Here is a 27,929-nt window from a genome sequence, read left to right as displayed (position 1 = left end):
TGAACCGGAAGAATGAAGCAAGGTTGGACAGGAGATCTTTCGGAGCCAAGAAGGGTATTACTGTGATAACATCTGGGTGTCTAGTTGGTGCCTCTTTTGTGGCTGCTGGTGGTCGAGTTGTCTGATGCCTGGGATTCTCTTTGTCTACTAAATATGCAACATACATAGAACTGTTAGTCTTGTTAGCACTGGTTAATATGGTCACAACTTGAGCTCTATCTCTGGAGACTACTAGCTATAAATGTTACTGGACATACAGAGTTAGTTATGCCATGGTTTAGTGGAAGCACAGACAAAAGTGGTAAATTCAGCTTGTAGGCATGACATGAATTACATGCAGTTTACTCAGCTCAGAAGACCCGATTTTTACCTGTATTGTGGACACTTTGTCCATAGTTGATACTTAATGTTGTTGAGCTTTAGGGAGGTATAGACTGTAAACCCCTTTCTTGTACCCTAACAGTTTGCAGAGCTGCTTATAGCTGGACTTTGTTTGAGGTTTGCTGATCCATTTGCTTTGCTCGTCATATCCTCTCGAAGATGAAATGTGATTTGTGCGATAAAGAGGAAACACCATTGAAGATGTCGACTGTGACCTGAGACATGGATATTTACAAGGCTTAGGAGCTTGTACAAAGTGTGGGGCATGGACAGGGCGGCCAAAGTATGTCCGTTCTGGAGGTCCGTCAAAGAGTAAAAGATGAAAAGAAAGAATCTGTATTTAATCTATGAAGAACGTTGTTTGCTCTATATATCTTACACATCATTATATATAGTTTAGTGACAGTATATATATATATATATATATATATATATATATATATATATATATATGTATATATATATATATATATATATATATATATATCTGTGGTATAATGAGTTAGTGGAAGAATGCAGTCTGACTTGCAGGATAGGAAAGATGTCTCAGATGATCAAATAGCAAAAACTACCTATTATACAGCTTAGGAAGAATCTAAACCATGGAAGTGAAAGTAAACATGCCAAAAAGGAGGCAGAATCGATGGAGGAGAAAGAATTGAAGGAGATGGCAGAAAGAAAAAGACTTGATACAGAAGAAAAATTCAAGGAAGAATGAAGGAAAAAGAATGAAAGAAGATGAGAGAATCGAAGGAGGAAGAATCAATGCAGAATAAAGATCAACGTAGAAGGAAGATCAATGGACAAGGAAAAATAAGTGAAAAACAAGGTAAAAACAAGAAAAAAATCAATGAAGAAGAAGAAAGAATTAAAGGAGGAGAAGTTGATGCAGGAGAAGAAGCATGAGTCAATGCAGAAAAAAGAATCAAAAGCAGGAAAGGAAGAAGATAGAATGTAGAAGAAAATTAGATAAGTTGGAAGAACCAATGTATAGATAAGAATCAATGGAGGAAGACTCAAATAAGAAACAATGAAGGTGGAAACATAAAATAAAAAGAAATGAAGAAAAAGTCAACAACAATAACATGATGGCTGACAGAAGATATAAAAGTAATAAAAAACTTCATCTATAGACATACGAATGAGGATGTCAACAACTTGGATAGATGAATGCAGGCAGATACATTTGTAGCCTCATTGTTTCTTATGTAAATTATCAGAGATGATGCATAGATGATCAGAGATGATGGATGGATTGCTCTGTTAGCATTAATGGATGACTTGTCATATGGATGGCCCGCGATGAATGGACGGGTAAATGAAAAAACTGTTGGAAGATCAGAGTCGGTGTATGTTTGGATGATCAAACATGGTAGTTGGTTGGCCAGGTGGATGGTAAAGAGGATTATTGAATGGATGTTTAGAGATGATGGATAAATATTCAGTTATGATGGATGTTTTGAATATCAGAGATGATGGATGGATGGCATGTGGATGATCAGGAATAGAGACGGTTGAATGGTGAGCAATGATGGGTAGCGGTGTACCGGTTTCAGAGATGATAAGAGTCCTCTTACCCGAGAAGCCTGATTTATAATCCCACCTCATAGAAGAGGACAATGGTTTTTTCCATTTTGATGATGATAAGTTAATGTTTTTCTCCTTCTTGTCTTGTAAAGTCTTTGCTGGCTTCTGGACAGTGTCTTTACTTCTCCCCTTATCTTGGCTAATCACTGTGTCGATTGCTTTCTTTGTGGGTTTGCTGACTAATACAGAAATTTCTTGAGTTCTCGAAGGCTTTGTAGGGATCATGGTCACTGTTACTGGGATCAGTTCTTCTTTTTCTGTTAGTGCATCTGGTTGATCATTAGAAAAAGCTTTTTCAATGTCGTTCTTGTCATTGTGAGGTGTAGTGTCCATAGGAAGGGGGGGTTTCACAGAAACAGAAAGGTGTTCTTGACTTGGAATAGCAGCAACTTGACTGGTGGGTTGTATTGTAGTGCTTACTTCTAAAGGTTCTGTGCTTACTTCTAAAAGTTCTGCTGGTGTTGGTTTTGAATCCACCTTCAATGATGTTACTTGTGGATCCAGCTCTGTCCATGTCCCTTTGGGAATCATCTCTGATTGTGTTGATTTTGTTGAAGATGGGATTATCTCTGAATGTGTTGGTTCTGGGGTCAGCTCTGATTGAGTTGTTTCCGGAGTCAGCTCTGATTGAGTTGTTTCTGGAGTCAGCTCTGATTGAGTTGTTTCTGGAGTCAGCTCTGATTGAGTTGTTTCTGGAGTCAGCTCTGATTGAGTTGTTTCTGGAGTCAGCTCTGATTGAGTTGTTTCTGGAGTCAGCTCTGATTGAGTTGTTTCTGGAGTCAGCTCTGATTGAGTTGTTTCTGGAGTCAGCTCTGTTTGTGTTGTTTCTGGAGTCAGCTGTGATTGTTCTGGAGTCAGCTCTGGCTGTGTTGGTTCTGGAGTCAGCTCTGGCTGTGTTGGTTCCGGAGTGAGCTCTGATTGTGATGGTTCTGGACTCAGCAACTCTGGTTGTGGTGATTTTGGAACCAACTCTGACTGTGTAAGTTCTGGGTCCTGCCATGGACGTGTTACACCTGATATGAATGAAGTTGTGCCTGGTTGAGCCGTGCTTGATTCCTCCTGCTTTAAGGTTTCATCTAATCATACATAAAAAGAAAGATTCCTGTTAATGCTGGAGATGGCTGAAATCTTATACTGTGTCTAGTAATGTTTGGTCAAAACTTCCATAACAGTAAAGAAGAATATTACCCATTTAGGATTTGAGGAGCCTCAACTTTATCTCCCTTCACTGGACCTGAAAGTATTTGTGTATTACATGGAGTCCTGGGGCTGAGTTTTTCTTGTCCTTTAGGTGAAGATGTTTGTATTGTGTCTCTGCTCCTACATTTCTGTGCTGATGAATTTTATAGCAGATATACATACACCAATCAGTCATGACATTAAAACTTCCAGTCCAATATCGTGTTGGTCTCTCACTTTGCTTTGCCCGTTCGAGGCCTGGACTTCTAAATGTGTTCTGGGGTATCTGCTCCAAAGAGTTAGCAGGTGATCCTGTAAGTTCTGAGGAGTGGCCTTAAATGGGCACTGTCAGATACAATAACTTTTGATATGTTATAAAGCATGCAAAAACAATATGTTTTGAAGTTGCTTTCATCAGAAAATTTGCAGTATTTCATACTGAAAAAGCCAGTTTAAAAACTGGCCCCTACTGGTCTCCCTGCCTCTTGGGACACATACTAGTCCTGCAGTGTCCAGTGGTCATCAACATGTCATGGACACCATGAGTGATTGACAAGGCTGCAGGCAGTTCCAGAGCTGCTATGCTTGCTCCGGGCTCTCTGTGAGTCATACCAAAGTAAAGGAGGGGGAGGAGTCATCACAATGAGGAGAAGAGAGGGACATGCCCCATGCCTTTGCATGGAAAGAAACCTCACTGAGCAAATGATGGCAAGTAAATAAAGGTAATTCTGAGAGAAATATAGGTTGAAGACACATAAAAATTAGATGTACATAATCAGAATGAGGCACTGAGCAACATATATATATATATATTTTTTTGGGGGGGAGGTGGGGATCAGACAGGTATGCTTTAAGCACATTCCATAGATTCTTGATTGGATTGAAATTTTGGAAATTTTAAGGCCAAGTCATAACCTTGACAAAGACTCAAATTTGGGTTGAAACATTGCACAGTGCCATGGGGGAGTAAAAATAGATTGATACATCATCACCGCTTATGGATGCTATTATTTCTTTCTTTATGACTAAGCTCTTTGTCGTGTTCCTCATTCCTGTATTATGTCTGCAGTGTGGCCAGGGCATTATCCTGCTAATATAGGCCACTGCCAGTAGGGGGTCTCGTTGCAATGACTTGGTCTGTACAGTGTTTAGGTGGGTGTCACAGTAACACCTCCGCAAAGAGAGGAGCCATGGTTTCCAGGAGAACATTGCCCACTTGTGCCTTCACAAGTTTGCTTTCTTGTAGTGCATCCTGGTGCCATCTCTACTACAGGTAAGTGATGCACAACGTCATGTAAAACGTGATCCATCAGACCAGGCCACCTTCTTCCATTTCTCCATGCTCCAGTTCTATCCTCACATGCTCATTGTATACATCATAGGCAGTGGACAAGGGTCAGCATGGGCAATCTGACCAGTCTGTGGTTATGTTGCCCCATAAACAGTGAGCTGCAATGGCCTGTGGGATCTAACACTTCTCTGTTATAGTAATGAGACTTTGTTTCACCATTTTGCCCTGCAGTAGTTCTCTTGTGGGAATGGACCAGACAGGCTTTCTTTCCGGTCACTGGTGGTCCTTCCTTGGAGCACTTTTTGTAGGTACTAACCACTACTGGGAACACCCCACAAGATCAGGCAATCTGGAGATGCTCAGACCCAGTTGTCAAGACATTACAATTTGGCCCTTGTTAGTGTCACCCAGATCTTTACAGGTGCCAATTTTTCCTGCTTCCATTACAATAACATCAAGAACATGCTGCCTGAAGTCCCCTCCCCAACAGGTGCCAGTGGGGTTATTCTCTTTACCACTTAATGTTTTCAATGTTACGGCTGATTGGTGTATACTTGTATTTGCATGTTCTTCACCATGAATTGTATGTAAGTGACCACTACTAACCCTAACCATTCATTTCACAGTAAGGAGGGATGGCCATTTTTGATGGGTGGCCCATTTGGTGATCCACAAGCTCCGGTGTCATTTTTGAATCACCATAGGAGGGGCATTCTTTCTCACTGACCATGACAGTGACTGTTTTCTTCATGTTTGATTGTAGATAGGATTTTTTGCTGTCAGCTGTAGATGGAACCACTTTGTATGGGCCTGGTGGGATCTTGATTTTTCCAGAAGAGGAACCAGAGACATCATTGGGAGCAAGAAGGACAGATGAAGGAAGGGGAAAAGACCTAAGCAGAGAATCACATGGGGCAGTAGGAAAGAAAAAGTGACATCAGGAATGCTTAGTCATGAGGCACTCATGCTTTCAGAGTGCCCTATAAACACTACCAGAATTTTTTCATGAATGGTGTCATAATGGCCATAAACCATTCCAGAATGCCTTTATAACAATATATCCGAGTGCCCCATAAAAAGTTCTAGAATGCCTCAATAAACAAACGGGGACTGAGGAGGAGATTTATTATCAAGTGAGAGACCTAGGACTGAGGAGATTTATTATCCAGCAAGAGAACTGGGATGGAGGAGAAATGTCAGATGATATATATATATATATATATATATGTGACCTGGAACTGGGGAGAAGATTTACTGTCCAGCAAGAGATCTGGGATGGAGGAGAATATATATATATATTATCTGACAAGACACCTAGGACTGAGAAGAAGATTTATAAAAGAGAACTAGGACAGAAGAAAAGATTAATTATCCACAAAAAGACCTGGAACTGAAAAGAAGATTTACTGTCCAGAAGGCCAAATTGGATGACACAGAAGATTCATTATCCAGAATGAGAATTAGGACTGAAGAAAAGATTTATTATCCAGAATGAGAACTGGGACTGAGAAGATTTATTATCCAGAATGAGTACTGGGACCGAGAATGAGATTTATTATCCAGCAAGAGAACTGGGATGGAGGAGAAGATTTATTATCCAACAAGAGACCTAGGACTGAGAAGGAGATTTATTATTTATGAAACACTACAGAAATAGAAAAGACCCATAAATCCTCAATCCAAGTCCCCATGAATACTTCAATAACAAGGAGAACCTTCAGCATCCACGTGTACAAAGGCAAATAGCCAAATAGAAGACCATGGGGAAAGTCATGATATGTTTCTCGTCACTGAGGAACCACCCCTTTGCATCTCGGTCTCAAATGACATGTTATGGGATCAGCTCACTATAGGTTTTACCGTGTTCTAGTCAATGATTCTTAAACAGCTTGACACGTAAAAAGCCTTCTCATCCCTTGTACAGGTTGTAATCCATCACTTTTTAAGACACCTATTTGTTGGACATGCATAGGTAATGAGTTCCGGACCTACCAACACATAATGAATCTTTACAGATGTGAGAGGAAGGGCAGGAAGAACAGGGCTCTCCAGGTGTATAGGGTTGCTCTCCTTGAAAGTTGCCCCTGTGGAATGAAAATGAAGAGATAGAAAGTTATGGTAGTAGTGTGGTATTAGAGTTCTGAATAGGATTAGTGTTCAGGTTAATGTAGATTGTTGGTTATTTTTAAATCTTGGGTTAGCATTAGAGTTCGGGTAAGAGTTCTGGTTAGGGTTAAATGTAGGGGTCAAGTCCTGGGAAAAAAGTGCAGGAACTCACCCAAGATTTCAACTCAAGGGCTGGTCCTGCAGAACTCCTGCTAATGGAAATGGTGTTTCAGCTCTGAAAAAAGTGCAGGAACTCAGTTCCCACACGTTCCTGCAGGACTTGAGCCCTGGTTAAAGATCATGTTAGGATTAGAGTTCCAGTTAGATTTAAAGGTCATGTTAGGACTAGAGTTCTGGTTAGAGTAAGAGTTCTAATTAGGCTTAGAGGTCATGTTAGAATTAGAGTTCAGTTAAGGCTCAAAGGTCATGTTGGGATTAGAGTTCAGGTTAGAGCTATGGTTAAAACTAAGTTAGGATTACAGTTCTATTTAGAGTTAGAATTTATGTTAGGGTCAGGGTTCGGTTTAAGATTAGAGGTCAGATTAGGGTTAAAGTTCAGGTCAGAATTACGGTTCAGATTTTTAATAGAGCTTTGGGTATGATTAAAGTTTAGGTTTGGTTGAAAGTTTAGGCTAGAATTACAGGTTATTTCAGATTATTAATAGAGTAAGAATTAGTGTCCAGAACTCTAATCCTAAAAGTTCAGGTAATTGATAGAGTTAAGGTAAAGATCCAGTTTAGAAATACTGTTCTGGTTATGATTAGATTTAAAAAGAGAGTTCAGATTAGGATTACCATTTAAATTGGAGTTCAGGTCAGGATTAGAGTTTGGATAAAGTTTAGAATTCATGTTAGGGTTAAAATTCAGGTTAGGATTTTGTTTCAGATTAGGGTTAGACTACAAGTTAGGATTAGAGTTCTGGTTATGAATAGATTTAGGAATAGGGTTAGAGTTCAGGTTATGATTGAAGTTGAAATTAGGTTTAGTTTAGGATGGGATTAACATTTGGGAAAGGGTTAGAATCCATGTTAGCATTAGGAGTTCTGGTTACGGATACTATTTAGAGTAGGATTCAAATTCAGTTTAGGATTGGAATTCAGAGTAAGATTAGAGTTAAGAGTATGGTTAGGGTTCTGAGTTAGGTTTACAGTTAGAGTTTTGGTTAGGATAGACTCTTGGTTATGATTAGAGTTCCATTTAGGAATAAAGTTTAGGTTACTTTGAGTTCTGGTTTGGATTAGAGTTCATGTTATGACTAGAGTTCAGGTTAGGGTTAGAGCTCACTTTGGGATTAGAATAAGGGCTAGAATTATGTCTAGGATTACAGTTCAGGTTAGGGTTAGAGTTCACTTTGGGATTAGAATTAGGGCTAGAATTATGTCTAGGATTGGAGTTCAGGTTTGGGTTTGAGTTTTATCTTTAGGATTAAAGGTCTGGTTATGCTTAGTGCTCAGAGTATGTTTAGAATGAAAGGTATTAGAGTTAATGGATACAATGGAGGATGGATCCGGCTTCACAGCAAATACTGTTAAAATCCAATCTTTATCTGTTCATTAAAACCAGGAAATTCAAGGAAGATAAAAGACACGCCGACACGTTTCAGGCTGGATGCTAGCCCTTAATCAAGGCCATGATTAAGGACTAGCATCCAGCCCGAAATGCGCCGGAGTGTCTTTTATCTTCCTTGAATTTCCATGTTTTAATGAACAAATAAAGATTGGATTTTAACAGTATTTGCTGTGAAGCCGGATCCATCCTCCATTGTATCCATGTACTACAGGCAGACGGCCCGCTTTTTCCCAGCTCCAGCACCTTTAGCCAGAGCAAGTCTTTCTACATCTGGTCCCTGTGGGGAGAGAGCTGAGTAGCTTTTTCTACTTATACTCTATTACAGTTAATGTTATGACTGGGGTTCATATTAGAATTAGATATCTGGTTTTAGATAGAGTTTAGGTTAGGGCTTAGTTCTGGGTATTATTAGACTTTAGGTTAACATTAGAGTTCAGATTAGGGTTAGAGTTTTATTTATGTTTCTTTTAGGATTTGGGTTAGCTATGACTCTCCAGCTGTTTTGACATATATTATGGACACCACTTGGTGGTGGCGGTGGGATGGGGTCAATCTAAAGACACATATATCCAGGCTGCTCCCAGACAGTCCTGATTTGGGGAGAGGGGATCTGATACCCCTGGAAAATCCTTTTACATGTTTCCCTCTCTTCTTTTAAATTCCGCATTTTGATCTTTTAATATTGAACTTTACTAAATGTTACATTGATGCCACTTACGGAGGTTCATAGTTACAGACCAGGAGATACATATTTGGCTCTTCAAATCCTTCAACTTTTTCACAGAATTTCTCTCCACACCCGACACGCTCTGTATCCGCCCAAACCATCTAAGATGTAAAGGAACAAACTTGGGGTTAGTAATATTTGTAAGCATCTGGTCTATTGTGTTCTTCTCATACTGTCGAAATGAAAGCAGGAGGATACGACTATATGAAGATTATTGGGCACATGGGAGAAAACTGGGTACCATGGAGAGGACTGGGCAGTGAGTAGAGGTCTGGAAATTGTGGAGATGGCTGGGTCATATAAATGGGGCTGCGCAATGGAGAAAGGAGAACTGGGCTCTGTTGTTGACACTATGTCATGTAGATCGGATAGGATCAGAGTGGTTAGGAAAGGTCAAAGTAAGAAGAACTTAGCAATATAGAGGACATTGGGCATCATGGAGATCACTAAGAGTAGAGTAGTGTGGACAAGATAGGATTGGACAGTGTGAAGAAAACTGCAAAGAGTAGAGAATTGGGGAGAATGGAGAAGACTAGGCAAAGGGGATAGGACTAGACAGAATGGACAAGACTGAGCAGTATGGAGAGGCTTGGAAAGCGTGGATAGAGGACTAAGCATAGTAGAGTTGGCAGGATGGTGTAGACAGGTGTTCCATGGTGGACCATGAGTAAGAACATGTTAAGCATTTGAAACATGTCAGCCCTGCTAATCTAAGAATTTGTAGTCAAAAGTGATGTGTACTTTGGCTTCTCTAACTTCTCATAGATGAGCAGCTGCTCCCCTCACCGTTTTCCTCCCCTATCCTTGTAGAATGTAATCCATTATGGGCAGGGCCCTCTCTCCCTTTATATCAGACTACAATTTACTCTGTGTCATGTTCACTGTACTTGCGTTTGTATTTTAACCCTTATCAAATGTAAAGTGCTCTAGAACCAAGGATGCTGTACAACTTAATAAAAATCATAATAATATTAATTCGATTGCTCAGAGAGTACTTTGGTGGAGGGGACAAGCTACAGCCAGCACCTTCTTGGCATAATGGAAATGCTGCTATGGCCAACACACCTTAAGGGACACCTATCAGAAGAAGGACTCAGAGCTTTGTCACCCCTTGTGGCCAGTGAGTCGAATTTCCCTGTGGAGTATATCCCCTTGGCTGTGCACCTTCCTATATTCCATGGACTGACTTTGGTTTTTTTTCTTCCTGTGGGGCTGGTCTCCCTTATGTCAATGTCACTCCCTGATCACTCAGTCTGTTCACTTAAAATCCTAAATAACCCCTTACAAATGGTGGCAGCTGTGGAAGCAACAGAGCACAGAAAGATGGACAAAAGACAGTGGACCAGGAAGTCTACAGTTCAGTACAGTAAAGTGGCTATACTGGACCAGAAGATTATGATCTTGCTTGGGGCAGAGGCTACAAAAAAGGATGGGTGATGGGCTTGAGGTCTAGTTCTAACGATGGCAAAAAATGGACAAGTCCTTGTGAGATCTAAGCAGTAGTGGAGACTCTTGGATCAGAAGCCACAGTGGATGATGAATGTTGGGCCTGAACTCTATGACATGCAAAGCGAGAATCTCTGGCCTTAACTGCACATGTGACTCTGGAATGGGACTGCAATGGGGAACACTATGATCAGGATCGTCAGAACGCTGTCAGGGACTGGCCAGTGGCGGCTTCTGAATATTACAAACTACCGAGGGAGCTTGCCAAGTGATTTTATCAGATTTACAGCACCTAAATGGAAAACTAATTCCTGTCACCAGATTTATACTGCCCTCAAATAGCACCCCCATAGTCTCTTTAATGAATACAGTCCTCAAGAAAAAGCCCCAGGGTGTCATGAGGAGTCCAAATGGAAAGTAACAGTCCCACTGGTGAGTATTGATGTTAGTACTTTACCTCAACACTGCCAAGAAGTTTAAAGGGGTAGTCCAGTGGTGAAAAAAATAAGTTTGAGATTGCGGGGGGGGGGTCCGACCGCTGGGGCCCCCCGCAATCTCTCTGTACGGGGGCCAGGCTCTCCGGCCAGATAGCGGGTGTCGACCACCGCACAAAGCGGCGGCCGACATGCCCCCTCAATACATCGCTATGGCAGAGCCGGCTCTGCTTCATGCCGTGGTTGACACGCACCCTTCGAGCGGGCTGTTGGGGCCCCATACAGGAGATCGCTGGGGGCCCCAGCAGTCAGACCCCCTGTGATCTACAACTTATCCCCTATCCTTAGGATAGGAAATAAGTTGTTCACCACTGGACTACTCCTTTAAGGACCCAGCCCTACTGACATCTTGCATCCTAATTTGTATGATAATGTTGGTGTTAAAGGGGCTATTAACTCCTGGAGCAGAGTCTCCCGACATAGATAAGAACAACACTGGAAGGTCAGTGAGCACTAAAGTGGAAGAAGAAGTACTGGAGGAGCAAGCCTGGGAATAAGGACATAACACTGGTCCAAAAGAGCAGTAGTGAGGGAGAGTGAGTGCTAAGTTATCTAAAGACGCACTGGATAGACAAGACTAGGAAGGAGGACAGTCATACACCAATCTGTATGTTAAAACTATCTAAAAAAAAAACAAAAAAAACTACTATGGTCCCTGTGACAGAGATACATAGAATTGTTACTGATCTGAGTGACCCAGAGGTGAGATTATCAGAAATTACAAAAAATACAGAGATCGTGGATATTCTGATTGACTTGTTAGACGGGAACAGATGGAGTCATCTAGATATGAGGGAAAGTAGAAGAAAAGGCTTGAACTCCTCATGTTAATACAAATTACCCATGGTCATTGACGCTTTACACCATAATTGAAAACACTGGAATGTTCTGTCCAGGTCAGACCCAGAGATAATAGGAGATCAGGATCCTCCCTTCATTTGCTTTGAACCTTCTGAAAATATTAGCAGATGTGGGCAGCACAAAAGAGGCACCACGCCAGCGTTTCTTATCCACCCCTAAAGTGGGAACAGTGTCCGGGGGTCATAAAAGGAGAATTCTGACACCCACATAGTTACATACTGGAGAGGCGTTTCACATTACCAATCTATTAAAGTGTCCCTGAGGAGTTTTATCTATAGGAAAGATCTACTATTAGTCGGAAATTATCACTGTGTCACGTAAGATAAGGAACAGTGTGGTCCTGCGTTCACTCATATTTGGAACATCTACCTTAAAGAGCGACCCCCAACTGGGTGATGGTCCCTACACTTATTAAGTGCATGGGGCCTGAACTATATAGAAAAGTCAGGCAGAATGTGTCAGAACCAGAAAGGCACATTAGAGGCATGAGTAGTAAGGAAACAGGCTAGAGAGTCAGTACCAGAAGGACAGAGGCAGAACCAAGGGCAGATACCAACATCTAGCCAACGAATCAAACCAGGAGAGCGCAACAGAGCCGAATCAGAAGTATTGGTCAGAAGTCACAGCAAAAAGTCCTGTCCAGGCAGCAAACAGAACAAACACAGGAACACTAGTGAAGGAATGAATTCCAAGATGATAGGATAGACATGGTGGGGAGCTCTCTGTCCATCTATCCGATCAGTTGATCCCACCGCTGCCACAATGCCCGTCGTGAAGGGGCCATTAGGATTTTGCATAATTAACAGAGCAAATGGTAGGGGAACAGCCTTGACACATACAGCGGTCCCTCAAGTTACAATATTAACTGGTTCCAGGACGGCCATTGTATGTTGAAACCATTGTATGTTGAGACCATAACTCTATGGATACCTGGTAATTGGTTCTAAAGGCACCAAAAATGTCATCCAGTACAGAGAGGTATTACATGTTCTGTACTCTTTACCTGTATTACGGAAGTGTATGCAGTGACTGGTGTCTGGTAGCGCCCCCTACAGTACAGGGAGGTATTACATGTTCTTTACTCTTTACCTGTATTACTGAAGTGTATGCACTGACTGGTGTCTGGTAGCGCCCCCTACAGTACAGGGAGGTATTACATGTTCTTTACTCTTTACCTGTATTACTGAAGTGTATGCACTGACTGGTGTCTGGTAGCACCCCCTACAGTACAGGGAGGTATTACATTACTCTTTACCTGTACCAGGGTTAGCTGCTCCTTTGTACATCAGGTCAGGGCGGCTCCATTTTCCTTTTTTAGGACATTGTGTGTACTGTACAGGACCCTGAAGAAGCTTCCCAAAGAGGGAGTTGTAGTTGTGCAACAGCTGGAGGCACCCTGGTTGGGAAACACTGACATAGACCTTTCTTACTTTTTTATTTAAGGATTTGCTTTATCTGTATTAGTTATCTACTTATTTTTCTTTAATCCTCACTTTTTCCTGTTTTTGGATGACATTTTGGAGGCTTCAGAACCAATTACCAGGTTTCCATAGAGTTCTGGTCTCAACATACAATGGTTTCAACATACAATGGTCGTCCTGTAACCAATTAATATTGAAACTTGAGGGACCACTGTACAATTGTTTCCACATCACTAGCCTTTGGCTGTGTGGGAATGCTGGGAGTTGCAGTTTAGAAACAGCTGGAGGCTCCCTGTTTGGGAAACACTGCTATATGGCACCACATGCCCCCACAGTATATTCATGTAAGAATAACATACGGCATAGCTCAGGGACAATGTCCTGCTGTCAGGAGATCACTGCATGTAAGGTGCCCAGTGTACCTGGCATTACCGGAGAGATGCTGACAGGAAGCAGAACACACAGTGCCCCCTGCCATAGTGATATCTAAATGCACTTACCTTCCCACCATGATGAAACAGTATGCAGGTGGGTGTCCACCACTACTACACCAGGGGCTCACCTTCTGCTGCTGCCTCTGGGTCATGTCAGTAGGCTTCTTGGCATTGAATGGCCCTGATCCCCTCTGCCTTCTCCTGTGCCCACTCCTAGTTCTCTCTGTTGATGGACCTGTGGTGGCCCAGTACAGGAGGTGTTACCCCGTGCTCCTGCTGTCCTGTCAGGCAGCCTCCTTCAGTGTCCCCAAGGCCCCCTGCACTTGTTTCCCCATTGTAAATATGTTTTACCATGTAAAGTGTTATAAAATGTAATGTTGCTTTAAGAGTTATACCATGTGATATGTCATGTGATTGTTACCCAGGAGTGACCTATGGGCTCCCTGCTGGTCTCCCCCATATAAGCCCTGGGTGGAGCTTCTCTCTCTCTCGGCTGAGGTCCAGTGCAGTCGCCTAGTGTGTGTGTCCAGAGTGTTGGAGACCTCAAAGTCCAGTCCTGCAGCCACCATCAAGTCAAGTAAGATAAAGCCACAGCTTTATGAGTCAAGTCAGTCCCTGTCATCTGTCAGGTCAGCGTGGTCTGCATTCAATTGTCCAGTCCTACTACAAGTCCTTAACCCCTTAAGGACCGTGGGTTTTTCCGTTTTTGTATTTTCGTTTTTTGCTCCTTGCCTTTAAAAAAATCATAACTCTTTCAATTTTGCACCTAAAAATCCATATGATGCTTATTTTTTGCGCCACCAATTCTACTTTGCAGTGACATCAATCATTTTACCCAAAAATCTACGGTGAAACGGAAAAAAAAAATCATTGTGCGACAAAATTGAAAAAAACAACGCTGTTTTGTAACTTTTGGGGGCTTCCGTTTCTACGTAGTACATTTTTCGGTAAAAATGACACCTTATTATTCTGTAGGTCCATAAGATTAAAATGATCCTCTACTTATATAGGTTTGATTTTGTCGCACTTCTGGAAAAAATCATAACTACATGCAGGAAAATGTATACGTTTAAAATTGTCATCTTCTGACCCCTATAACTTTTTTATTTTTCCGTGTATGGGGCGGTATGAGGGCTCATTTTTTGCGCCGTGCGCGAGTTTTTAACGGTACCATTTTTGCATTGATAGGACTTATTGATCGCTTTTTATTCATTTTTAAATGATATAAAAAGTGACCAAAAATGCACTATTTTGGACTTTGGAATTTTTTTGCGCGTACGCCATTGACTGAGCGGTTTAATTAACGATATATTTTTATAATTCGGACATTTCCGTACGCGGTGATACCATATATGTTCATTTTTATTTTTATTTACACTGTTTTTTTTTTTTTTATGGGAAAAGGGGGGTGATTCAAACTTTTAATAGGGGAGGGGTTAAATGATCTTTATTCACTTTTTTTTCACTTTTTTTTTGCAGTGTTATAGGTCCCATAGGGACCTATAACACTGCACACACTGATCTCTTATACTGATCATTATTATCCCATAGGGACCTATAACACTGCACACACTGATCTCTTATACTGATCATTATTATCCCATAGGGACCTATAACACTGCACACACTGATCTCTTATACTGATCATTATTATCCCATTGGGACCTATAACACTGCACACACTGATCTTTATCATTGATCATTGTTATCCCATAGGGACCTATAACACTGCACACACTGATCATTATCCCATAGGGACCTATAACACTGCACACACTGATCATTGCTATCCCATAGGGACCTATAACACTGCACACACTGATCTCTTATACTGATCATTGTTATCCCATAGGGACCTATAACACTGCACACACTGATCTCATACACAGATCATTGTTATCCCATAAGGACCGATAACACTGCACACACTGATCTTTATCATTGATCACTGGTTTCTCATAGGAAACCAGTGGTCGATGATTCTGCCGCATGACTGCTCAGGCCTGGATCTCAGTCACTGAGCAGTCATTCAGCGATCGGACAGCGAGGAGGCAGGTAGGGGCCCTCCCGCTGTCCTGTAAGCTGTTTGGGATGCCGCAATTTCGCCGCGGCTATCCCGAACAGCCCACTGAGTTAACTGGCAGCTTTTACTTTCACTTTTTGCCGCGCGGCTCAGCTCTGAGCGCGCGGCTAAAGAGTTAATAGTGCGCGGCGCCGCGATCGGCACTGCGCGCTATTAGCAGCGGGTCCCGGCTTCACTATGACGCCAGGCCCGCCATGATATGATGCAGGGTTACTGTGTAATCCCGCGTTATATCACGGGAGCAGGACCAAGGATGTACCTGTACGTGCTTGGTCCTTAAGGGGTTAAAGGGTACTCCACCCCTATACATCTTATCCCCTATCCAAAGGATAGGGGATAAGATGTCTGATCGTGGGGGTCCTGCCGCTGGGGACCCCCGCAATCTAGTATGCGGCACCCACCTATTTCTGCTCCGGAAGCGCTGGAGTGTCTGGTTCCGACCACCGGAACGAAAGTCCATGATGTCACGACTCTGCCCCCGTGTGACGTCACGCCCCATCCCCTCAATGCGGCGGGACCTCCGCGATCAGACATCTTATCCCCTATCCTTTGGATAGGGGATAAGATGTCTAGGGGTGGAGGAGCCCTTTAAGGTCTGCGTCACTGGTCACCTCCTTGGGCCCTGGCTGAACTGTATAGACTTTACCAACTGTCTATCCTCAGTAAAGCTACCGTTGTCCGTATCTTGGTGTCGGAGTCTTCATTACCCCCGTGCCTAGCCCAGGATCCAGCGGTATACCTTTGGGTGGTATAAACCGCGCCCTGGCATCACGAATACAAGCGGTTAATGCAATAACATCTGCCCTGCACCACACACCCCACCACCACAGACCAACTGGGGTCGGCTGCATGAACTGGCTGGAACAGTCACTGGCCACCTGGAGGAATTTGGATCCATCATCTTCCAGCGGGAAAGAGTCGGATGTCACCGCTTCTCATGGAACATCAAGGGGCATCTTCTTCCCTCCACCATTACCAGCAACCACAGGTCTAAAAGTGACAGTGGCCACTACTTTGCCTTATCTTAAACTGGAAATGATGTGCTTAGAGTGTGTTTGGAAAGGGGAGAGGCAACTGTCCCCACCGCCCCCCTAATAAAGTGCCACTCCCTGCAGGTGGCGCCTTACCAGAGGATCCTGATGGGTTCTTCGATCGGCACAAATTTTGTAAAATTCCATCCCCCCCCCCATTTTGTGCTACTGTCCAGATCGTAGACAAGCTAAGTGGCCATGATTAGCTTCCCTATGAAGTTCTATCCACACATAGTAGTCCTATCTACAAACACTTAGGAGGCCCTTCACTTGCATCGCTGTTGACCCAGGGAGTTGTGCAGATGACCAACAATGATTTTTGGGGACTAAAGTAGTCAGTCCCAGTAGTCAGCCCATGAAGAAGGGTCTGCTTGTTCATTGGCTGATTACTGTGTCTTGGCCTGTTTGGGTGTTTCCCCATGTTGAAGGCCCTATTGCCGGTTGATGTTGGGGTGTGTGTTGTACCTGGGTGTAGTGTCCACACATCTTCCCCTCCTGGCAGGCGTCTGTAGTGAAGTTGTAGTAGTCCCGCTCTTTGTGCCAGTCATCCATACCCAGGTCCACATCCAGACTGGAGCCGGACATCAGGAACAGGTTCTCTCCCCTGAAGCCGCGCTCCTCATTGTGCTCCCAGATACATTTCGCAGCATAAGACGTTGCCAGATCCTCCAGTGTCTTGTCCCAGTGCTGCCATAGTAGAAGAGGGAGAGATTAGAATGAGAAAAGTATAAAAGTCCAGCGCGGTATAATCAAATCAGATCGTGCAGTTTATTTCATCAAGCACGCAGAACAACAATGATGCATGGTGGTGACGCGTTTCGGCAGGTGGCACCCGGCCTTGCTCATATGGTACAAGTAAAGACGGGTGCCACCGAGAGATTATAATGACAAAACAATGGAAGTCCAGCGCGGTACAATCAAATCAGATCGTGCAGTTTATTTCATCAAGCACGCAGAACAACAATGATGCATGGTGGTGACGCGTTTCGGCCGATGGCACCCGGCCTTGCTCATATGCTATAAGTAAAGCCGGGTGCCACCGAGAGATTATGATGACAAAAGAATGGAAGTCCAGCGCGGTATAATCAAAGCAGATCATGCAGTTTATTTCATCAAGCACAGAGAACAACAAAGATGCATGGTGGTGACGCGTTTCGTCCGGTGGCACCCGGCCTTGCTTATATGGTATAAGTAAGGCCGGGGTCCACCAAGAGATTATAATGACAAAATAATGGAAGTCAGCACAGTATAATCAAAGCAGATCGTGCAATTTATTTAATCAAGCACGCAGAACAACAATGATGCATGGTGGTGATGCGTTTCGGCCGGTGGCACCCGGCCTTGCTCATATGATATAGGTAAAGACGGGTGCCACCGATAGATTATAATGACAAAACAATGGAAGTCCAGTGCGATATAATCAAATCCGATCGTGCAATTTATTTCATCATGCACGCAGAACAACAATGATGAACGGTGGTGACGCATTTCGGCCGATGGCACCCGGCCTTGCTCATATCCTATAAGTAAAGCACGGTGCCACTGAGAGATTATGATGACAAAAGAATGGAAGTCCAGCGTGGTATAATCAAAGCAGATCGTGCAGTTTATTTCATCAAGCACGCAGAACAACAATGATGCAAGGTGGTGACGCGTTTCTGCCGGTGGCACCCGGCCCTGCTCATATGGTATAAGTAAGGCCAAGGTCCACCAAGAGATTATAATGACAAAAGAATGGAAGTCCAGCACGTTATAATCAAAGCAGATCGTGCAGTTTATTTAATCAAGCACGCAGAACAACAATGATGCATGGTGGTGACGCGTTTCGGCCGAAACGCGTCACCACCATGCATCATTGTTGTTCTGTGTGCTTGTATGCGGTTTCCCGACCGTATGCGAAAACACGGTCGACCACGTTTTTGCCTGCGGTCGGGAAACCGCATACGGCCGAAAACGAAGCCGCCCGGAGGCTGCGGTTCACTCCGGTCGGCTCATAGACATGCATTAAATACGGTTCCCGAATACGGCTGAGTGCGGGCGCCGCGATTAAGCCACGCCCCCCTCCTCCCAGCCGTATATGGGAACAAAACGTGGTGTGAACCCAGCCTAACACAGTCTGCCATAGAAAAATGCACAGTTCACAAAGGCTCTAGTCACAGAATGTACCACTAACCCCCCAGGGACCTAGTCATGGAGTCTACCCCTGACCATCTGGTTTCTGGTTATTACTGCATGTATCACTGCCGAGCATCTAGTCATAAAACAGACCCCATATCTAGTCACATAGGGGGAGATTTATCAAAACCTGTGCAGAGGAAAACTTGCCCAGTTGCCCATAGCAACCAATCAGCTTGCTGCTTTCATTTTTATGAAGGCCTGTGAAAAATGAAAGTAGAGATCTGATTGGTTGCTATGGGCAACTGGGCAAGTTTTCCTCTGCACAGGTTTTGATAAATCTCCTCTATAATGTTCCACTGTCCACCAGTCATCTAGTCATAAGGTATCCTATATACTACGGACCACCTAAGAACAATAAAGTGTAGGGGTCCATATCACTATACAGGGGATCAGGTCTAAAATATCCACACGACCAGACAGAAGGTCCATATGGTTGGGAAATGGGTCAGGCCTAGATGGTCCATTTGACCAGACAGTAAGTCAGTCCTAGATGGTCCATATCAGTAGGCAGAGGGTCAGTCCTAAATGGTCCATATCAGTAGGCAGAGGGTCAGTCCTAGATGGTCCATATCAGTAGGCAGAGGGTCAGTCCTAAATGGTCCATATCAGTATACAGAGGGTCAGTCCTAGACAATCCGTATCAGTAGACAGAGGGTCAGTCCTAGATGGTCCATATCAGTAGGCAGAGGGTCAGTCCTAGATGGTCCATATCAGTAGACAGAAGGTCAGTCCTAGATGGTCCATATCATTAGACAGAGGGTCAATCCTAGATGGTCCATTTGACCAGACAGTAAGTCAGTCCTAGATGGTCCATATCAGTAGACAGAGGGTCAGTCCTAGATGGTCCATTTGACCAGACAGAAGGTCAGTCCTAGATGATCCATATCAGTAGACAGAAGGTCAGTCCTAGATGGTCCATATCAGTAGACAGAGGGTCAATCCTAGATGGTCCATATCAGTAGGCAGAGGGTCAGTCCTAGATGGTCCATATCAGTAGGCAGAGGGTCAGTCCTAGATGGTCCATATCAGTAGACAGAAGGTCAGTCCTAGATGGTCCATATCAGTAGACAGAGGGTCAGTCCTAGATGGTCCATTTGACCAGACAGTAAGTCAGTCCTAGATGGTCCATATCAGTAGACAGAAGGTCAGTCCTAGATGGTCCCATATCAGTAGACAGAGGGTCAGTCCTAGATAGTCCATATCAGTAGACAGAGGGTCAGTCCTAGATGGTCCATTTGACCAGACAGAAGGTCAGTCCTAGATGATCCATATCAGTAGACAGAAGGTCAGTCCTAGATGGTCCATATCAGTAGACAGAAGGTCAGTCCTAGATGGTCCATATCAGTAGACAGAGGGTCAATCCTAGATGGTCCATATCAGTAGGCAGAGGGTCAGTCCTAGATGGTCCATATCAGTAGGCAGAGGGTCAGTCCTAGATGGTCCATATCAGTAGACAGAAGGTCAGTCCTAGATGGTCCATATCAGTAGACAGAGGGTCAGTCCTAGATGGTCCCATATCAGTAGACAGAGGGTCAGTCCTAGATAGTCCATATCAGTAGACAGAGGGTCAATCCTAGATGGTCCATTTGACCAGACAGTAAGTCAGTCCTAGATAGTCCATATCAGTAGACAGAAGGTCAGTCCTAAATGGTCCATATCAGTAGACAGAGGGTCAGTCCTAGATGGTCCATATCAGTAGACAGAGGGTCAGTCCTAGATGGTCCATATCAGTAGACAGAGGGTCAGTCCTAGACAGTCCATACGGCTGGACAATCCACCATAGCTAAATTATATCTGGATATCACCAGCGCTGGAATGGATTGAATGGAGTATATATCTCTAGCTGGATTGAATGAAGTATATATCTCTAGCTGGATTGAATGGAGTATATATCTCTAGCTGGATTGAATGGAGTATATATCTCTAGCTGGATTGAATGGAGTATATATCTCTAGCTGGATTGAATGGAGTATATATCTCTAGCTGGATTGAATGGAGTATATATCTCTAGCTGGATTGAATGGAGTATATATCTCTAGCTGGATTGAATGGAGTATATATCTCTAGCTGGATTGAATGGAGTATATATCTCTAGCTGGATTGAATGGAGTATATATCTCTAGCTGGATTGAATGGAGTATATATCTCTAGCTGCAGCAAAACCAAATCAGCACATGTCCCCGTATGTTGTGCAATAAGTGAAGATACAATATATATATATATATATATATATATATATATATATATATATATATATATATATCTTAGTGGTATGCGCTGCTGGAGAGGGGGTGTGGTTAATACAGAGAGAGAAAAGAGTAAAGCATACCTGTTTCCGTACTGACACTTTACTAGGATACAGGTGTGCAGAGTAGTGCTGGAGGTCAGACTGAAGGCTTGATTGAGCTTAATTAAAGGGGTACTCCGGTGAAAACCTTTTTTCTTTTAAATCAACTGGTGGTAGAAAGTTAAACATATTTGTACATTACTTCTATTAAAAAATCTTAATCCTTCCTGTACTTATTAGCTGATGAATACTACAGAGGAAATTCTTTTCTTTTTGGAATGCTCTCTGATGACATCACGACCACAGTTCTCTCTGCTGACATTATAATAATAATAAATAATAACACTTTATTTATTGTTGTTCTTAGTGGGATATGAACCCAAGTCCCCAGCACTGCGAGGCAGCAGTGCTAACCACTGAGCCACCATGCTGCCCTTAGCACACATCTGCTCTGCATGGTTGCTAAAATGGACAGAGATGTCAGCAGAGAGCACTGTGCTCGTGATGTCATCAGTGTTCCAAAAAGAAAGGAATTTCCTCTGTAGCATTCAGCAGCTAATAAGTACTGGAAGGATTAAGATTTTTTAATAGAAGTCATTTACAAATATGTTTAACTTTCTGCCACCAGTTGATTTAAAAGAAAAAAAGGTTTTCACCGGAGTACCCCTTTAAACGTACAAGAAAGTGGATGGTTGTTAATGGATGGTCTATAATTCCTACTGTATATACTTATAGATGTACTGCTGGTGTGTTGGTCCGTACCTTACGCAGCTCAGCAGCAATTGTGTGTGTTGACGCCGTCCGTGTGGCTGGTTGCTATGGGTGATGCCCGTTCAGATAAATAGATCATTGCCTACTGCGCGTGTTTCTAAAAAAAAAAAAAACAGCAAAGTTAGAGAGCTATAAGCAACAAAGTTGGAGGACCATAAGTGTTTTTTACAAGTGCGCTTAGCGATCTGTCAGCGATCCTGCACTGACAGTTAGTGGAGCTTTTGTGTCTCAAGTAGAGAAATGATACCAGAGTTCATGCGTAGCCTAAATAATCCATAGTTGTAGCATTGATTACCGGTTACTGATGGTATGGAGGCTCCTCAAACTCTGGCGTGGTGGTTCCGTCTCGGTGTCCGGGGAGTTTCCTCCTGTGATGCGGCGGGAGATCGCCCCGGCAGGTGGAGGGATGAAGGAAACCGCCCCAAGTTTCCGAAACTAGTCGAGGGTATTGTGGACTATAGGAGCATTTGTAGTGACGTCACTACTCCTCACTTTGCTTTCATACAGCACAGCAGCTTGGTGGAGACGCCACCTGCCGGGGCGATCTCCCGCCGCATCACAGGAGGAAACTCCCCGGACACCGAGACGGAACCACTGCGCCAGAGTTTGAGGAGCTTCCATACCATCAGTAACCGGTAATCAATGCTACAACTATGGATTATTTACCCTACGCATGAACTCTGGTATCATTTCTCTTCTTGAGACACAAAAGCTCCACTAACTGTCAGTGCAGGATCGCTGACAGATCGCTAAGCGCACTTGTAAAAAACACTTATGGTCCTCCAACTTTGTTGCTTATAGCTCTCTAACTTTGCTGTTTTTTTTTTTTAGAAACACGCGCAGTAGGCAATGATCTATTTATCTGAACGGGCATCACCCATAGCAACCAGCCACACGGACGGCGTCAACACACACAATTGCTGCTGAGCTGCGTAAGGTACGGACCAACACACCAGCAGTACATCTATAAGTATATACAGTAGGAATTATAGACCATCCATTAACAACCATCCACTTTCTTGTACGTTTAAAGGGGTATTCCAGGCAAAAACTTTTTTTTTCATATATCAACTGGCTCTGGAAAGTTAAACAGATTTGTAAATTAATTCGAGTAGAATACAGACATAGCGCACATCTACAATCTTGTATAATGATCTGATTGCTTCTCAGCATAATATCAAAAACTAACAGGTTGTTATTATACATTTTTGATCAAAAAGTACAAGCCCACTCGCCACGTCAAGGCCACCTATTCAGAGTGGGTCCCTAACGTCCCTAGCATAAAATGGCGCAGCACCAGGCGGCGACCACCACCGCCGCGACACAGGTGCCCACGGGGGGGGGAGCGACCCACTGGCAGAGCGGCCCCAATGCCTCTCAAACCAGTCTATAGGCCGCACCCGCCCGCAGACACAGCACCACGGCAGCAACGGACGCCGCCCCGCACCACACCAGTGCGGCTCATAGACTGGTTTGAGGGGCATTGGGGCCGCTCTGCCGGTGGGTCGTTCCCCCCTGTGGGCATTGGCGTCGCGGCGGTGGTGGTCGCCGCCCGGTGCTGCGCCATTTTATGCTAGGGACGTTAGGGACCCACTCTGGATAGGTGGCCTTGACGTGGCGAGTGGGCTTGTACTTTTTGATCAAAAATGTATTCTAACAACCTGTTAGTTTTTGATATTATGCTGAGAAGCAATCAGATCATTATACAAGATTGTAGATGTGCACCATGTCTGCTTTTCTACCCGAATTCACACTGTGATTCTATCCCCTCCTTTTTCTTTGTTTTAACATGTGCTGCACTCTTCCCCACCCCCTCAGCCCAACCCTATATAAGCAGTAGTTAGCTGCACATGGGCCATTTCTTTCCTAGCTGCCTCCCAGTCTGACTGGGAGAGCATGGTAAGTGAGCTATTACATCCCTGTTCACACTGGTGTGGTGCTGTGCGGTGTCCGTTGCTGCCGTGGCGCCGTGTCTGCGGGGGGGTGCGGCTCATAGACTGGTTTGAGGGGCATTGGGGCCGCTCTGCCGGTGGGTCGTTCCCCCCTGTGGGCATTGGCGTCGCGGCGGTGGTGGTCGCCGCCCGGTGCTGCGCCATTTTATGCTAGGGACGTTAGGGACCCACTCTGGATAGGTGGCCTTGACGTGGCGAGTGGGCTTGTACTTTTTGATCAAAAATGTATTCTAACAACCTGTTAGTTTTTGATGTTATGCTGAGAAGCAATCAGATCATTATACAAGATTGTAGATGTGCACCATGTCTGCTTTTCTACCCGAATTCAGATTTGTAAATTACTTCTATTAAAAAAATCTTAATCCTTCCAATAGTTATTAGCTTCTGAAGTTGAGTTGCTGTTTTCTGTCTAACTGCTCTCTGATGACTCACGTCCCAGGAGCTGTACAGCTCCTATGGGGATATTCTCCCATCATGCACAGCTCCCGGGACGTGACATCATCATTGAGCAGTCAGACAGAAAACTTCAGAAGCCAATAACTATTGGAAGGATTAAGATTTTTTTTTTTGAAGTAATTTACAAATCTGTTTAACTTGCCAGAGCCAGTTGATGTATAAAAAAAAGTTTTTGCCTGGAATTCACCTTTAACCCCTTAAGGACTCGGAAGTTTTTTGCAATTCTGACCACTGTCACTTTAAACATTAATAACTCTGATGCTTTTAGTTATCATTCTGATTCCGAGATTGTTTTTTTCGTGACATATTCTACTTTAACATAGTGGTAACATTTTGTGGTATCTTGCATCCTTTCTTGGTGAAAAATCCCAAAATTTGATGAAAAATTTTGCATTTTTCTAACTTTGAAGCTCTCTGCTTGTAAGGAAAATGGATATTTCAAATATGTTTTTTTTTTTAATTCAAATTTACAATATGTCTACTTTGTTTGCATCATAAAATTTATGAGTTTTTACTTTTGGAAGACATCAGAGGCTTCAAAGTTCAGCAGCAATTTTCCAATTTTTCACAAAATTTTGAAACTCGCTTTTTTTCAGGGACCAGTTCAGGTTTGAAGTGGATTTGAAGGGTCTTCATATTAGAAATACCCCACAAATTACCCCATTATAAAAACTACACCCCCCAAAGTATTCAAAATGACATTCAGTCAGCGTTTTAACCCTTTAGATGTTTCACAGGAATAGCTGCAAAGTGAAGGAGAAAATTCACAATCTTAATTTTTTACACTCGCATGTTCTTGTAGACCCAATTTTTGAATTTTTACAAGGGGTAAAAGGAGAAAATGTATACTTATATTTGTAGCCCAATTTCTCTCGAGTAGGGACATACCTCATATGTCTATGTAAAGTGTTTTCGGCGGGCACAGTAGAGGGCTCAGAAGGGAAGGAGCGACAAGGGGATTTTGGAGAGTACGTTTTTCTGAAATGGTTTTTGGGGGGCATGTTGCATTTAGGAAGCCCCTATGGTGCCAGAACAGCAAAAAAAACAAAACACATGGCATACCATTTTGGAAACTAGACCCCTTGAGGAACGTAACAAGGAATAAAGTGAGCCTTAATACCCCACAGGTGTTTCACGACAATTGCATACGTAAAAAAATAAATAAAAACATTTCACAAAAATGTGTTTCCCCCCAAATTTTTGCAAGGGTTAATAGCAGAAAATACCCCCCAAAATTTGTAACCCCATCTCTTCTGAGTATGGAGGTACCCCATAAGTTGGCCTAAAGTGCACTACGGGCGAACTACAATGCTCAGAAGAGAAGGAGTCATATTTGGCTTTTTGAGACCAAATTTTGCTCGGGGGGCATGTCGCATTTAGGAAGCCCCTATGGTGCCAGGACAGCAAAAAAAAAAACACATGGCATACCATTTTGGAAACTAGACCCCTCGGTGAACGTAACAAGGGGTTAAGTGAACATTTATACCCCACAGGGGGTCTTCTTCCTGCACCTGCTCACGTCCTCCGGAAGAGGGGCGAAGCAGGTTGCGGGAGTGACACCCGCAGCAGGCACCCTGATTGGTCGGCCGGTAATCCGGCCGACGAATCAGGGCGATCATGAGGTGGCACCAGTGCCACCTCACTCCTGCTGGCTATGGCTGTTCGGGGCCCCGATCAGCCAGTAATTCCGGGTCACCGGATACCCGATTGACCCGGAATCGCCGCAGATCGCTGGACTGAATTGTCCAGCGATCTGCGGCCATCGCTGACATGGGGGGACATAATGACCCCCCTGGGCGATATGCCGGGAAGCATGCTGAACGATTTCAGCAGGCATCCGGCTCCGGTCCCCAACCGGCTAGCGGTGGGGACCGGAATTCCCACGGGCGAATGGATACGCCCTGCGTCCTTAAGGACTCGGAATGCAGGGCGTATCCATACGCCCTATGTCCTGAAGAGGTTAATTCAGCTCAATCAAGCCTTCAGTCTGACCTCCAGCACTACTCTGCACACCTGTCTCCTAGTAAAGTGTCAGTACGGAAACAGGTATGCTTTACTCTTTTCTCTCTCTGTATTAACCACACCCCCTCTCCAGCAGCGCATACCACTAAGATATACAGTGGTCCCTCAAGTTACAATATTAATTGGTTCTGGGACGACCATTGTATGTTGAAACCATTGTATGTTGAGAAAAGAACTCTATGGAAACCTGGTAATTGGTTCAAAAGGCACCAAAAATGTCACCCAAAAATAGGAAAAAGTGAGAATTAAAGAAAAATAAGTAGAGCAAGTCCTTACATATAAAAATAAGAAAGATCTGCTGGGAGCTGTAAATCACTGTCTATATCAGTGTTTCCCAAGCAGGGAGCCTCCAGCTGTTGCAAAACTACAACTCCCAGCATGCCCGGACAGCCAAAGGCTGTCCGGTCATGCTGGAAGTTGTAGTTTTGCAACAGCTGGGGGCACCCTGCTTGGGAAGCACAGGTCTATGTAGAGGACAGGAGCTTCTTCAGGGTCCTGTACAGTACACAATGTCCTAAAAAAGTAACATGGAGCCGCCCTCACCTGGTGTCCAAAGGAGCAGCTAACCCTGGCACAGGTAAAGAGTAGAGAACATGTAATACCTCCCTGTACTGTAGGGGGCGCTACCAGACACCAGTCAGTGCATACACTTCAGTAATACAGGTAAAGAGTACAGAACATGTAATACCTCCCTGTACTGTAGGGGGCGCTACCAGACACCAGTCAGTGCATACACTTCAGTAATACAGGTAAAGAGTACAGAACATGTAATACCTCCCTGTACTGTAGGGGGCACTAGCAGACACCAGTCAGTGCATACACTTCAGTAATACAGGTAAAGAGTACAGAACATGTAATACCTCCCTGTACTATAGGGGGCACTACCAGACACCAGTCAGTGTATACACTTCAGTAATACAGATAAAGAGTACAGAACATGTAATACCTCCCTGTACTGTAGAGGGTGCTACCAGACACCAGTCAGTGCATACACTTCAGTAATACAGATAAAGAGTACAGAACATGTAATACCTCCCTGTCCTGTAGGGGGTGCTACCAGACACCAGTCAGTGCATACACTTCAGTAATACAGGTAAAGAGTACAGAACATGTAATACCTCCCTGTACTGTAGGGGGTGCTACCAGACACCAGTCAGTGCATACACTTCAGTAATACAGGTATAGTGTACAGAACATGTAATACCTCCCTGTACTGTAGGGGTCACTACCAGACACCAGTCAGTGCATACACTTCAGTAATACAGGGGTTTTACCAGTGAATGCCCATTCTGATTGGTCAGTTCATTGACACGTTTCACAGATCTGGACTGTCTGTAACATTGTATGTTGAGTCTGGTTTCAACTTCGAATGGTCCAGAAAAGACCATTGTATGTTGAGGCCATTGTAAGTTGAGGGATCACTGTATATATTTTGAATCCACCATAGCTGTCCCCCAACATGCATGGTCCCCCGTCCCGTCCTGATCACCCCTCGTCTGGTCCCGTAGATAGTGGTGGGGTCATCATTTCAGAAGATGTCCTCATCTTACCAGAGACTTCATGTCTGCAGCCGGTGGATCTGCCCGGGAGCGATAGTAATTGTGCTTCTCCAAAATGGTCTTCTTCTCTTCATCCATCAGTGCTGTGGTCAG

At 43.8% G+C, this 27,929-nt stretch overlaps 1 protein-coding gene across 1 annotated transcript; it reads right to left on the bottom strand.

Moving 5' to 3' along the window:
• Positions 1-11: 11 nt before the first annotated feature.
• Positions 12-27,929, bottom strand: LOC130309871 (peptidase inhibitor 16-like). Its single transcript, XM_056552354.1, has 7 exons — positions 27,828-27,929; positions 17,077-17,298; positions 8,833-8,942; positions 6,431-6,522; positions 1,959-3,044; positions 371-675; positions 12-147 (listed from the first exon to the last, which is right to left on the bottom strand). Exons 1-6 carry the CDS (start codon positions 27,912-27,914, stop codon positions 404-406), a joined length of 1,869 nt encoding a protein of 622 aa, XP_056408329.1. The 5' UTR covers positions 27,915-27,929; the 3' UTR covers positions 12-147; positions 371-403.

The sequence above is a fragment of the Hyla sarda genome, chromosome 1 (genome assembly GCF_029499605.1).
Source record: "Hyla sarda isolate aHylSar1 chromosome 1, aHylSar1.hap1, whole genome shotgun sequence".
Taxonomy (NCBI): Eukaryota; Metazoa; Chordata; class Amphibia; order Anura; family Hylidae; genus Hyla; species Hyla sarda.
This window is presented reverse-complemented; position numbering and strand designations above follow the sequence as displayed.